The sequence below is a fragment of the Heptranchias perlo genome, chromosome 21, assembly GCF_035084215.1.
Source record: "Heptranchias perlo isolate sHepPer1 chromosome 21, sHepPer1.hap1, whole genome shotgun sequence".
Taxonomy (NCBI): Eukaryota; Metazoa; Chordata; class Chondrichthyes; order Hexanchiformes; family Hexanchidae; genus Heptranchias; species Heptranchias perlo.
Window position 1 is genome coordinate 35,069,935 of NC_090345.1, and position 13,243 is coordinate 35,083,177.

Below are 13,243 nucleotides of genomic sequence, written 5' to 3' on the forward strand. Positions count from 1 at the left end.
CTACTAGAAATTGAAAGAGGGAAACTGTATCCTAAATATACTGACATCTGTTTTTCTTTTCCTGGTTCCTGCCAATTACAGTCTAGAACCAGGTGTGAAGAGCAAAGGTCAGCATTGTAAATACACAAACTAGTTACAATTTTTGACCACTCTCTCTGGAAAGAATAATATTATATTCAAAATAATTCTTGTCCCCTCCTTGAGTTAAGCTACTTTAATTCATACCTGTGCATTGATGTTTCACTATATAAAGTTCTGAGCCTTCAATTAATTTTCAAAACCTGTACTTATCGCAATTATTCTGTTGAAAAGTAATTTTGTTATGTTCTATGTGAAGCAAATATTATTGTTATAATGGGGGAAAAAAATTAGAATTACAATGATTTGGAAATAGAAACTGATATTTCCATTGCTGATACTGACTTTTGGAAATTGGATTTTATTCCCTATCCAAGTTGTGCCTTTTGTCTGTCTTCCTATTTTGTAATTTTCCACTCTCCGTTTTTTGTATTTTCTATTAACAAATGCTTTTGTTAATGTTTTTGTCTAATTTTAGTACATTTGACGTGTTTTTCCGTTTCTTCCCCCCCCCATACTAAGAGGCTATAGTTTAGGCTGCTCTCAGTTTCTATTTCCTGTCTTAAGTTTTTCCAAGAATCTACTACTAAACATAAAAATATATAAGTTTCCACCCATCTTCTCATGTCCCAGGAGTTATACAGAGCTCAAATGGTTTGAATGGATTGAGTTGTTATTTTTCCGTGCTAATTTTCTTCCTCTTTTATCCCTTCCTCTCCTGAAGGCTTTGCTCAAGCCCCATCCATCATGCCTGTCTGAGATTGAGAGTTTCACTTGTCTGAGGACAACTGCTGAGATGATATCTGCCATCTTAGTTTCTCTCACTGGAAGCTGCAGTGATTTGTGTAGATTAACATTTTTCTATATTTGATTAAGGAGCTCATCAGTCTAGGCAACTGCTCATTTTTCTTGCACAAAATGTTATTTAAACCAATTCAACCACAGGTTTGTGAATTAGTTATGTTCTTGTTCTATTTTCCAATATGTTATACCCATGAGGGAAAGTTAAAGTTCATCCAATGTGTGCAGTAGCAACTTGGCCTAACATCATCTCAGTGACTCATCCAAGTGTCACAATCTGCAACAGTGTTTCTGCTTTTACCAAGCATCATTGTCTGGACAACAATAATGAATGGTTCAGCATTTTGGTGCTGTAAGGTTGCCTGAAGATAATGTTTTCCAAAATTCTACCTCAGTCCTTCTACTGCTGTTATAATTGCTCAGTATTCAGATACCTAATGAATGAGCAAGAGTATTAGATTACCTACCTTCATCGTGATCTTCCCTATTCTTGGATTTGAAGTTCAATCCCAATATACTGAAGTCCCACATTGCCTGCTACTTGTTTACCAATCTGATTGGATATGCAACTTGTTGTGTCGTTTCAATGCTATGTAGTTCCCCAGACTCTCTGCTGCCTCATCGGGACAAAGATTTAGTGAATAGCCTAGATACTCTTATACAGCAGAGCAGCAAAAGATCATGTGCCCCAAGTGATTTCCTCTGTTGATGTCGTCCACATTCTCTTGTATGTTGAGGTTGGACTTCAATTACTAAGAGAGACCATACCAAAGGCAAATATTCTAACTTTTTTTCATGCGTAGTTTATCGAGCTAAAAAGCTGTTGAGCAGGACTGGTTATTGTATTAAGAATTAAGTTAACTTGTGCTTTCTTTCCCTTTCTGCTTTTTAGTACTAGAAATGTACAGCAAAGTGAGAGAACAGATGAAGGCCAAAAGGTAGTGTGAGTTTCTGAACTGAAATAATTTTCCATTTCAACTTTCCTCACTACAGTGGAATGTTGAGATGCCGCACATATCTTATATATGTGCATTTTTTCTGATTTCCATGTTTGAACAGCAGCATTCGATTGAGAACTATTAATTGCAGTGCATATTTTGTGCAAACCTAGCAGGTACTGCAAGGGGATAATAAGCTTTGTGGCAAGTTAAGTGTTACTGATATATTTCATATATCTAAGAATGTGAAATTCCAATGTTGATGTTAAGGCACTTCTACATAGATTATTTTCCCTTTGTAATAAATGCTGTGCATTTCTTCCTGGATGATAATTTGCATCATAAGCTGCCACGACTGACAAATTAAGAGTCCTAACTATTTATCTGATTTGAAGTATGCAAAACTATTGCCTTAATGACCAATGAGGTGCCTGATCTATGCTAATAAGTATGATATTGTACACTGGCAGTAAAGGACAGTAAATGGAGACTAAAACTGTGACCGCACTTTACAGAGGCTGAACTGTTTTAATATGTGATTTGTCAAATTCAAAGATGCTTTCTTGTGCTAAATTGATGCAGCCAACCACAGAAGGGTGAAAACAGGCATAATATCTGAGTCAAAAAGTACCAACCTTCACTGAATTACTGTAAACAGATTAATAACCTCAAACAGGCAAAGAAGATAGTGGATTACGGTAAAATAAGATCCATATCACAACAAATGAAAAACATGTCATGCGGAAAAATACTTTGGCTTGAATGTGCTAGTGCCGAATGTTACCGTCCACTCCATGAAGGAGACTGTGTAGACTCTGACGTACTGTCTGGTAAGTATGCAATAGTGTTTTGTAAATATCCTTCCTGTACAATATACATAGTTGGAAACTCTGTCCACAATGTCTACCACGTTAATGTAAAGTAATTTAATTCAGGAATAACCTCCGATGTCCATATTCCTTCGGTGGATAAACTGTATAAGTTATTCTCAAACTCCCTGGCATTTGCAGTAGTCCTTCTTTTCTAGTCCAAGGTCATTAATAGAAGTGTACCCTTCATGTCTCCACAGATGAAATGTCTTTATCTACCCCTGAGCCTGTCATCACCTTGGAAGGCATGCTAAATCCCTGGCTGAGGAGGAATGGACATCAGGCAGGGAATATAGTCCACATTGTGCTGCCAAGTAGCAGGATCCTCTGCAAACCTCCCCTGGGATATGGAGGCTCTGCAACAGCAGATGAGGGGATGTTTCTGCCATACAAGACAGATACTGGCCTTTCAATACCCCATCACTATCCCAGAGCTGCTAAAGAAGCAGTCCCATACAGAATGTCCATGCTATTGTGTAGTTGGGTAATGCCCAGGTACACACTTGCAAGACAGAAAAGCATAATTTTATACAAATGTGATGGCAACAATTGGCAGAGCTAATTGGCTCTCTTGTCCATCTTGTCCATGTTGCTCTGAAATCAGCAACTCTCCTCTCTGGGATGTTACCATTGAGAGCTTCCTTGAGTCATCTGACAACTATTCCTTAGTGATTCTGGAGACACAGTCAAGTTCATATGTGCCTCGGGTTCCCATTATCAACTCTGTTTCAACCCCACCTTAAATCCAGAACATCATAATGGAGGACCCATACAATGCCAGATTCTGTCAAACGTTGACTATCAGTGCTTTGTAAATCTGTACGCAGAACAAAATTTCAACTTTTCAGTACACCTCATACTAAGGCATTACACAATTAGAAAAATAATAGTTTCATCAGTCATACTTAATCTAGTACTGATCAGAAGTAGTATTGCTTTGCACAGAAATTCATTTATTTCATTGCAGTATTTTCCTTTATTTACACTTATCAGTGCAGTTATCTGTGGTACTGTGTATATTTCTTTGAAATTAGAAAAGGATATATATGTCATATTTTTCTCATTTAAATAAAATATTTTTAAATTTACTTTTGTCTCCAATTAATCTTCCTTTTCTGTGCTAGTTCGTCTATCCCAGTTCAAATGTAAAATTGTTCTTTACCTCTTAACACTCCTTAAACTACATTCAGAAGGCTGGCCATATGTGGAACTTGTATCCTGTGGGTTATATTGTTAATGTATTCATATGGAGGATGTGTTGACTTGTCCACTCAAAAAAAAAATTACATTCTAATGTCTGTTGCATTCGCATCCATGTTCAACAATGCTTTATCTAATGTGCTTAAAAAAAGGTACACTGTATATATTGCAGTACATGGGTAAAACTATTATTTCATGATACTGCCATATATGTTAGTATAGTCTGTACATTCATTTTAATTGGCACATTCTGATAAATATGTAAGACTTCACTGACATTTCTGGTGTACATTAAGACCCGATCTAAATATGACTTACAATGCCAGTAAAGTATGCCACATTTGTTTGACATTTGGAGTGGGCCTAAAATTAATTGGATCTTTTATGTTTTTGTTCTCCCTCCACCACTTGTCCAAATTGATGTTTTTGTCAACCAGTTTAAAACCATGTTAAACATGCAGTGGAACTTCAAACTGGTGTTAACACCAGAGCATCCTTAATGTCTAGACTGATATTTTCCACATAGAAATGAATTAGAATGAAAGTTACCAACCTTTGGGTTATTACCCCATAAAATTTCTGGCAGTAAAGAAACAAAAACTAGAAATAATTTGCAATGTCAGAAGTAATAACCTGAACATCATTGGAGCTGCAAGGAAATAATCATTACTTTTCAGTGATTGATCAATCATGGCACATTATAAACTAATTTCAAAATTAAACAGGTGTCCTTTTTCCAAGTGCTTACCACATTACAATGTGTCTGCACTCATTAATATACCAAATGAGCACAATATATTGCATGTTACACTAAATGTGTGTGCCACAGCTGTGCCTTGCTAATAGATTAAACTACATGATTTAATGAGACCACAACTCAGTATTTTAGACTTCAATCATGTAATAATTTTTTGAGATGATTGATCACTATAATTACCTTAAACATCATATGATAACATTGCAACAAACATGATTATATTATTCAGTTAGCACTGGTGGATTACAACTAGATATTGAATGCAGGGGAAACCGTGAAAACTTGTATTAAATGAAGGACTTTTCAAAATCATTTGAGGCCATTTGCCTGACAGCTACATAACAATGTAAACATTAATGAATTTTGCATTGAGATTTTAGGCCTCACTGCTTTATCTTTCATTTATGTATTTCTGGCAGAATGTTTCTACATTTTCAGATGATCCATTGCATTTAAACATTAGGACCCCAAAACTCCTGTGCCTGGGAGGGTAATATCTGGGTATACGTCAAACAAGAGGGTCAGAATTTGAGCTGCAACCTAGTTCTGCCAGGTCTCTGCTCCTTTCTTTCCACAATCAAAAATTCCATCATGAGGGGGAGGTGGGGTGTTTCTTATGCCCAGGCGCGCGCCCCCCCCCCCCCCCCCCCCACTGTCTTTAAGTCACTGAGGCAGGACTGGAGGGATGACCTCATCCTCCAGAATTCCTGCTAGTTCCAGCTTTCTTGCAGCTAATGGTCTTGACGTGGAACTGACCCTATAACTTTACAATTAGAATTATATCAAAAAATTTTATAAAGAATAATTTCTCTACCCTACAAAACTAGGAAATGTACAAACTAGAAAACACTAAGTATTTTTGGATTACATTTTCTGACAACTTAAAACTAAAGTGCACTTCATATTGGCTCATTCTGTTATAATTTAGAATGGGATTTGTTTCATACACTGTTGCCACAGTCACGGAAGTAAACATTTCTTAATATCTTGGCATAATTCAGAACAAACTTCAACTTCCAAACACAACTAGAATGTACCTAACACTGATGTACATAACAGGCAAATATGCTTTCCCTTTCTCTGAGAATTTTAAAACAAATTGTAAAGTAGGTGAGCCTGAGCTTGTTGAATTGGTCGCCAGATTTCTGCTGCTATTTGGTCATTTTAAAAGTGTTTGTGATTCCCCTTTTTTTAAATCAAGGGGAATATTTTTTAAAAGGTTATAGACTAAGAAATGTTGCTAGTCAGAGGGATTTGGGTGTCCTTATACACGAATCACAGAAAAGTAACATGCAGACACAGCAAGCAATTAAGAAGGCAAATGGTATGTTAGCCTTTATTGCAAGGGGGTTGGAGTATAAGAGTACGGAGGTCTTGCTGCAATTATATGGGGCTCTGGTGAGACCACATCTGGAGTACTGTGTACAGTTTTGGTCATCTTACCTAAAGAAAGATATACTTGCCTTAGAGGGGGTGCAACGAAGGTTCACTGGATTGTTTCCCGGGATGAGAGGGTTGTCCTATGAGAAAGATTGAGTAGTCTCAAGATAAGGGGTTGGCCATTTAGGACCATGATGAGGAAAAATTTCTTCACTCAGAGGGTTGTGAATCTCTGGAATTCTCTACCCCAGAGGGCTGTGGATGCTAAGTTGTTCAGTATATTCAAGACTGATAGCGATAGATTTTTGGACACTCAGGGAATCAAGGGATTTGGGATTGTGCGGGAAAGTGGAGTTGAGGTCGAAGATCAGCAATGATCTTATTGAATGGCTAAGCAGGCTCAAGGGGCCATATGGCCTACTCCTGCTCCTATTTCTTATGCTCTTAATGCTGGGTTCCTGATGGAATCGATTGCTTTCTATTTGGAAAGTGGCAATTGTGAAATTTCAAGTATTTGTTTCAAATTCAAATCTTTGGCCAACTTCTCTTTTCCACTTTCCACCCACCCCTGGCCACAGATAAAGCGGCATGGTGGCAGTCTGAATTCCTGCCCGCCCCCCACCCGGCGGATGCCCGGAGAGCACTGTCAATGGGGGTGCCCCGTGGATCAGCAGTTGAACCATTTCTAACATCAGTCAGCGAATTGGATTCAGAAACTCAATGCAAGATGATCAAATGATTGCAAACTGGGAAGGGCGGCTGATTTTGCTGAAGGAGCTCAGAAAATAAATGAGTTGGAGAAAATGTGTAAGTGGGCAGAATAATTACACAAAATTTAATGCAAACAAGTGTAAAGCACTGGACAAAGGAAGAAAAAATAGGCAACATACGACTCCGTGGCCTAGAAATTGGATCGCACTGCACTCGTTTTACAGGCATAAAATGGGCACCTGAAGGCCCAATATATCAGGCAGCGCTCTTCCAACACGGAATGAGGAATTTGATTATCGGGCACATCTGATACAGGTGTTAGGCCCCCGATATGCACATGCAATGGGCCCAATGTCTGTTTCAGGCCCCCTTTGTAAAATTTGTCAGTTTCTTCAGGCGCTTAGCAGTCAAACCAGCGGTCCTAAAAGGGACTGGAGTCTCTCACCCAAAAGGTAAGTTTTAACTTTTTTTACTTACTGTAAAGCCGGGACAAACTTTTTTGCCCCCCTTACCCCCCAGGACTCGGCTGAGGGCCTTGGTTGGCTGAGCCGGCTGAATTCGCTCCCCCTCTTTGACTGGCGAGCTGCCTCTGGGGTCGTGACGGCTTCCGCAGGTTGCTGGACCAATTTTCCGTGGTCCTGCTGCCAGCCTCGTTAGTGCAGCATGCGCAACACTGTGATCGCACCCCCAATTCTGGTGAGATCTAATTTCTAGGCCCGTGAGTGGTGTTGAGTTAGCTAAGGCTGAAGGAGACCGAGCAGTGTTAATAGGCTAGATGCTCAACATGTCTAACCAATGCAGAGCAGCAATCAACAAAGCCAATAGAATGTTGACCGATATAGCCAAAATACAAGTCAGAGGAGGAGCGATCAAACTTTATAGTGCTCTGGTCGGACTACACCTTGAATGATGTAGGGTCACCAAGAAACGAGCGAGACATTCAAGGCAGTGCAGGGAAGAGCCACAAAGCTGATCCCTATGTTGAGTCTGAGATATCAAGAGAAACTTGGGCTTTTCAGCCTTGAAGGGAGGCATCTGAGACGTGATGTTGGAGGAAAATTAGATAGTAAATAGTATGGAAAAGTTAATGTGGAAAATTACTTGAAAATAGATATTTGGCGCAAGCTAAGGAGACATGAGTTTAAACTAGAGAATGGAAAATTTAGGACTGATATCAGGAAGTTCTTTTTTTATACGAAGAGTGACCGATACAGGGAATGGGCTTCTGGATAGAGTAGTGGAGGCAAAAACCCCTCGAGTCATTGAAGAAACAGTTAGATACTGCAATTGGGGGATCCTTGGGTCTTTCTGGACGAATAAACTAAGATGGCCTTCCTGATGTGTAATTACCTTGTGATCTAATGCTACCTCTGAAAGGCTTACATGCTATGAAAACTTGACTCTAACTAAAGTGTTTTATAAATTAAAACTGCACTTTTTTAAATGTTTCAAATTAAGTAAAATTAATGTTCTATTAAAAAAGCTCCTGACATTTGATTAGTTTTGTTAATGTAATAATCTTTGTGTCAGTGTGTGAACTGCAAGTTTCAAAAGTGGCTAGCTCAGGAAGGCAGTTGTTTCCCTTGACCTACTGGATTTTCAATTTTCAAAATTGACATTAGTTACTACACTGCTCCATGATGGCATCAAATTAATATCACCTGATCAGCTTATGTCCTATCTAAACATCATGTTGAATTGGATCAAAATTGTTGTTAAACATGTTATTCAACATCAAAATCCAAACCCTACAGAACGTGTTGCCTGTAAGTCGTATTCTGTAGAAGCCTATTCATTTTTACATTGAGATGCTTTCTCCAAAAACAAGTAAACGTGGTCAGTGATATTGTAAAACTTTTAGCCCAATGGAAGCCTATTATGAACATTATATTTAATGAAGCGCAATTAGTAAGAATAAAACCTGTAAGTGGGTAATATATAAACTTGTCTGTCATTAAAAGATCATTATGCGGCTGACATAAGGATTTACTAAAATTGGGTTAGGGAGTCACTTGGGTTAATGGCTTATGATACAAAATATAAATTATTCATGCCTGAAGCTGTTCAGCAGCATCACCAGTTAATAAAGCAACATTTTCAAAATCCTATTTGAAGAGAACAGCTTCAAAAGGTGATGTGTTTTTCAACTGAAATAAGCAGAGAATAACTTTTGTTAAATTGAATTTAGAATTGGTATTTTAACAGCTGGACACATTGGGAAACTATTTTGCTTTGGCTTTGTTAAACCTAGCGAAAGCTTTTTTTTGGGAATAACTCAAGTATGTCCTACCTAACTGCTGTCATATTTTCCTTTTGTTATAAATCTTTTACAACCTTAATCTGAAGAATAATCTGTGCATGCGATGACGAACAGGTTTGTTTAATGGGTAAAAGCTGGACGCAAATAACCTAGATTCAATTGAGTATTTACATAAATTATGCTTCATTGCTTTTGTAAATAAATTGATGGTGATAAATTTGTTTCTGCCAAAGACATTTATCAACATTTGTGAAGGCTGTTATTTTGTTATGGTATTGCTTGCACTGATAACTTCATGCCAGGTTGTACATTTTATTTCAGCTTAAAAAAAAATGCAATATTTATTTTAAACCTTGACCTGCAGTTGACCTGCAAATTAAAAAGGCCTCAATATTTTATGAGAACAGATGTTAAAAGGCCACGGTCTTGTTCTACAGACAGATATAATTAGAGAGGGGTTGCAGAATGGATTTGAGATGGATTATATGTGAATGTTGATCTCAAAGTCAGGGCTTTCCAGATGATCTAACAGTGCATCATGTGGTGTATTTTGGACATTGCTCTTTTCAAATTATGATGAGGGTATAAGGGCATAACCTAACAAATGTACCATGCTGTTTTGGTATTAGACAAAATAAACTGCCTTAGAGTGCACTAGATCCTATGTCATCAGGGATAAAAGTTCTTCATTTGAGCTCGAAGCCTCAGCTTATAATCATCATATCATAAGGGCTGCCACGATTATAAGTGAGCCCAAGCTGTTCAAACATGCCATACTGGTAACACACAAGCTTTACTGGATAACCTGATTGTGGCACATTGCTTGTATAAAATCACTCCTTTAGCATTGAAGATAAAAGTATTTAATCAAAATTTTTGCAAAAAATCCTTTTCCTGATATTTCTCTAACGTAAAGACAAACACATAGATTAAAAGTGTGCTGTGTATTTTCAGGCAGAATTAATTTGAGTGATCATATAAATATGATATCTTTTCATCTGTATTTATGGTTTGAGTAGATTTTTTTTCTCCATTGTGGAATGTCAGAAATTATGATAGCTGGAACATGAATCAAGAAAAATGTCAAATTTACAATATTTTCTCATTGAGATGGATATATAAAAAGTGGGTAATAAATATTATTTTGAAAATGTAAAAATTCACAAGAAATAATTGTGACTATGTTGTCTTGATAGTTTCCATTTTACTAATCTTTCTGTCAATAATGTGACGAGATATTTTGTTCTTCATGTAGTACATATGTACATACAGAACTTAGAGAGCTGAATTATTAACCAGTTTGCTGGGATTTCCGTCTTAAGAGGAAAGTGAAGAGAAATTTGATAGATTTTATAATTTTCTGATGAGTTGTAAACAGATACAGAATTCTAGAACCAAGAGCATAGACTCAAGATGAGGCAAACTGAAATAAATCAGCAGTTCAGACAAAATTTCTTTTGGTAAAGGATGATCAGCATTTGGAAAAAATTGCCATTGCATTTAGTTGAACAAAAAACTTTAAAGGGTTTCAAAATGAAAATAGACAATTTCCTGGCATCTGAAAGAATCCATGGTTATTGATATTCTTTAAATGACGGATAGTTGGATGGACATGCTAGAAGGACCGATGCCTGAAATATTACTGTATTATGTAGTCATTGAACCCATGAACAGTGCAGTAGGCCAGAGATGTGATTTTTAATTCTTTAATTTGTTTTATTGATAGGATTTCTTTAGCGAATTATTTGGTGTAATGAGTATGATTTGACGCAAACTGATGCAAAAATTTGGTTTTATTTCAGATATTATTCTGCTTTGAAAACTATGGAACTTCTAGAAAATACCTATCTTCCCCAAGTTTATCAGTACCGTTTCTGTCAGATCATGACTGAAAATATTCCCAGGCTGCGAGACGAGATCAAGGAAATTTCAATGTCAGATTTGAAAGATTTTTTAGAAAGTATTCGGAAACATTCTGATAAAATAGGAGAAATGGCCATGAAACAAGTGAGAAAACATCTAATTAATTTGGTTTCTTCTTGAGCAGTTTTTTCATACTAGTAATATCTAACTTTTGCAATTTTTCTTTTCACAGTAACTGTGTGAGATGTGGTTTGTTCTATTAAAATTAATTCATTAAAATTGAGACGAAGCAACTCAGTGGGTAAATGTAACTCGTGGAGGTATGCCGAATCAGACAGACCAGGACAGCTGGATTCCCTGATCTGTGGTGTTAGTCAATTTCAGCCAAGTGGATGGTGGGGTCACAGCAGTTGGCTTGGGTGTAAGAAGGAGAGAATAGAAGTTGTCCAGCTTTCCAGTCCGCATCATTATCCGGTGACCCTTGTTGGAAAGCACACATGGATAACCAATGAGAACAGGATCTGACTCAGCTGTGATCTTCCCTTGATTTGATAGCCTGCTGATACTCATTGTCTAGGATTACATATTAAAAATAGTAAGGTAGGTGAGGTACCCAAAGGGTGCCAACACTCTTGGATCGATATCCCAGCTTTCAGAAAGAAAGAAAAGAAAATTAGTGACAGAAATTAAGACTGAATGTTGGCAACCTGTTTACTAGAATGTTGATTTGGAGCTAGGAGACCGAAATTCAAATCCCAGTTTTCCATTTGGGTTTCCAGGGAGGGTAAGTTTTGGTATTTTGGACAAGTTATTTGTGGGATTAATAGACAACTAGACAAACCAGTTTTGTAACACTGAAAGCTGTTTTCTGATAGTTAGATAAAAGCGTGGCATTTATACTCCTTGACAATTTCTATATAAAGTCATCTATCTCCCTCAACTGAGGAGATCGTGGCTCCTAACTGGAAGGAGGAATTTGATTATAATTACAAAAAAGGCAATCATTTAATTACTGGAAAGTCTTCAAATTTCCTAATCTTTTTAAAGAGGTAGGCGAGATCAAGAAAAATGCTTTCAGTGGAGGGTACACTCCCAGAAAGACTGTTCTAAAGAAACATGTATACATCTCCTAGGAGGGAAGAGGTTCACATCAATTTCAATCAAAATGCAGCTTCGTGGAATCCTGGTGAGTTAGGTCTCCTCTTGTTAGGAAAAAAATTACTTGGATGCATTTTTGGATCTTTTTCAGGCATTTTATCATTGAGGTATTTGGAAATTGACATTCATTCAAGTCTTGAATGATCATCCAAGAGTTAAAATGCAATTTAGAAGCTTTATACTCAAGTCATGACTTGTATTAGATTCCTAAGTTACGTTTAGCACTGGATTGGCATTCAGGTTTGAGAGAATGCTAATCCTTGTTCACTTCAAATAGCTGGCTTGAGATAAATTTGTTAGATATATCTTTTTCAGCTGATAGACCTGCCAAGGTGCTTCTGAAGAGGAGATAAACAATTTTTTAAACAGTTATTCTGAGGGACAGGAGAGTACTTTTCCCAAAGTAATATCAATTTAGAAGTTTTTAGACTCCTACTTATATTGGTAAATGATAGGTAATGTAATATGTTAGTCTAGATTGGCAGAAATTATAATTCTTTATAAAAGTTGGTTTGAGATATATGATGCATCACGGTGCCATTCTGTAATCTCTATGAATTTTAAGTGTGGATAATTTAGAATGATCTCTTATGTTGCATGATGTCAGGTAAATAAACTGCTTAAGAATACGCAGAAAACTTTTCAAAACATAGACGTTTAACTGCATGAATGAAATAGTTCACCAAAGCAAGTGTGTGTTTGGAATATTCCCAATTGGTGATATTGACGATCCACAGTCTCCACAGCAGAGAACCTTCAATAGTGTTGTAAAGAAGCAAACCAATACCAGCGACGAGAGGAGGTTGCATGTTGCCAATGGTACAGTTCCTGAGCACGTGGATGACGCAACATCAGAACAATTACAGGATGAGGAAGAAGAATACGAAGAGGAGGTAATTTTAATAGTTCCTATTTAAACATGGACACTAATTACATGACCAAATACATGATATTTGTGGTAATCAAAAAATGCATTTTTCATGAATTGGATGTCTTTCTATTTTCCGTTCTGTACTAGTCTAAATGCTGCAAAAGTGTAAAATGCTCGGTGTAAAAACTTGTGATAGCTATTCTCTACCAGCAAGTTCAGTGGGTAGCCTGAGCTGCAGGTTGATCGTAAATACTTTAAATGCTTATTTATGATCAAACAGTGGGAGGCATGGCTTTAGCAGGAATTTATGGAACTATTTTAATTTGTCCTGCCTAGTATGAATCACTGTGCTTTTAT

The 13,243-nt window shown here is 37.2% G+C and overlaps 1 protein-coding gene across 6 annotated transcripts in view; it reads left to right on the top strand.

The window, feature by feature from the left end:
• The window catches only part of LOC137340123 (exocyst complex component 6-like), a 186,240-nt gene that overhangs the window by 54,403 nt on the left and 118,594 nt on the right, over positions 1–13,243 (top strand). For 5 of the 6 annotated variants that reach the window (XM_068002450.1, XM_068002453.1, XM_068002454.1 and 2 more), the window contains exons 5-7: positions 1,772–1,817; positions 10,797–11,001; positions 12,753–12,908. In XM_068002450.1, coding sequence (XP_067858551.1) covers positions 1,772–1,817; positions 10,797–11,001; positions 12,753–12,908 — 407 coding nt within the window. The remainder of the gene's footprint in view (positions 1–1,771; positions 1,818–10,796; positions 11,002–12,752; positions 12,909–13,243) is intronic. The other variant, XM_068002451.1, reaches the window with a different exon arrangement.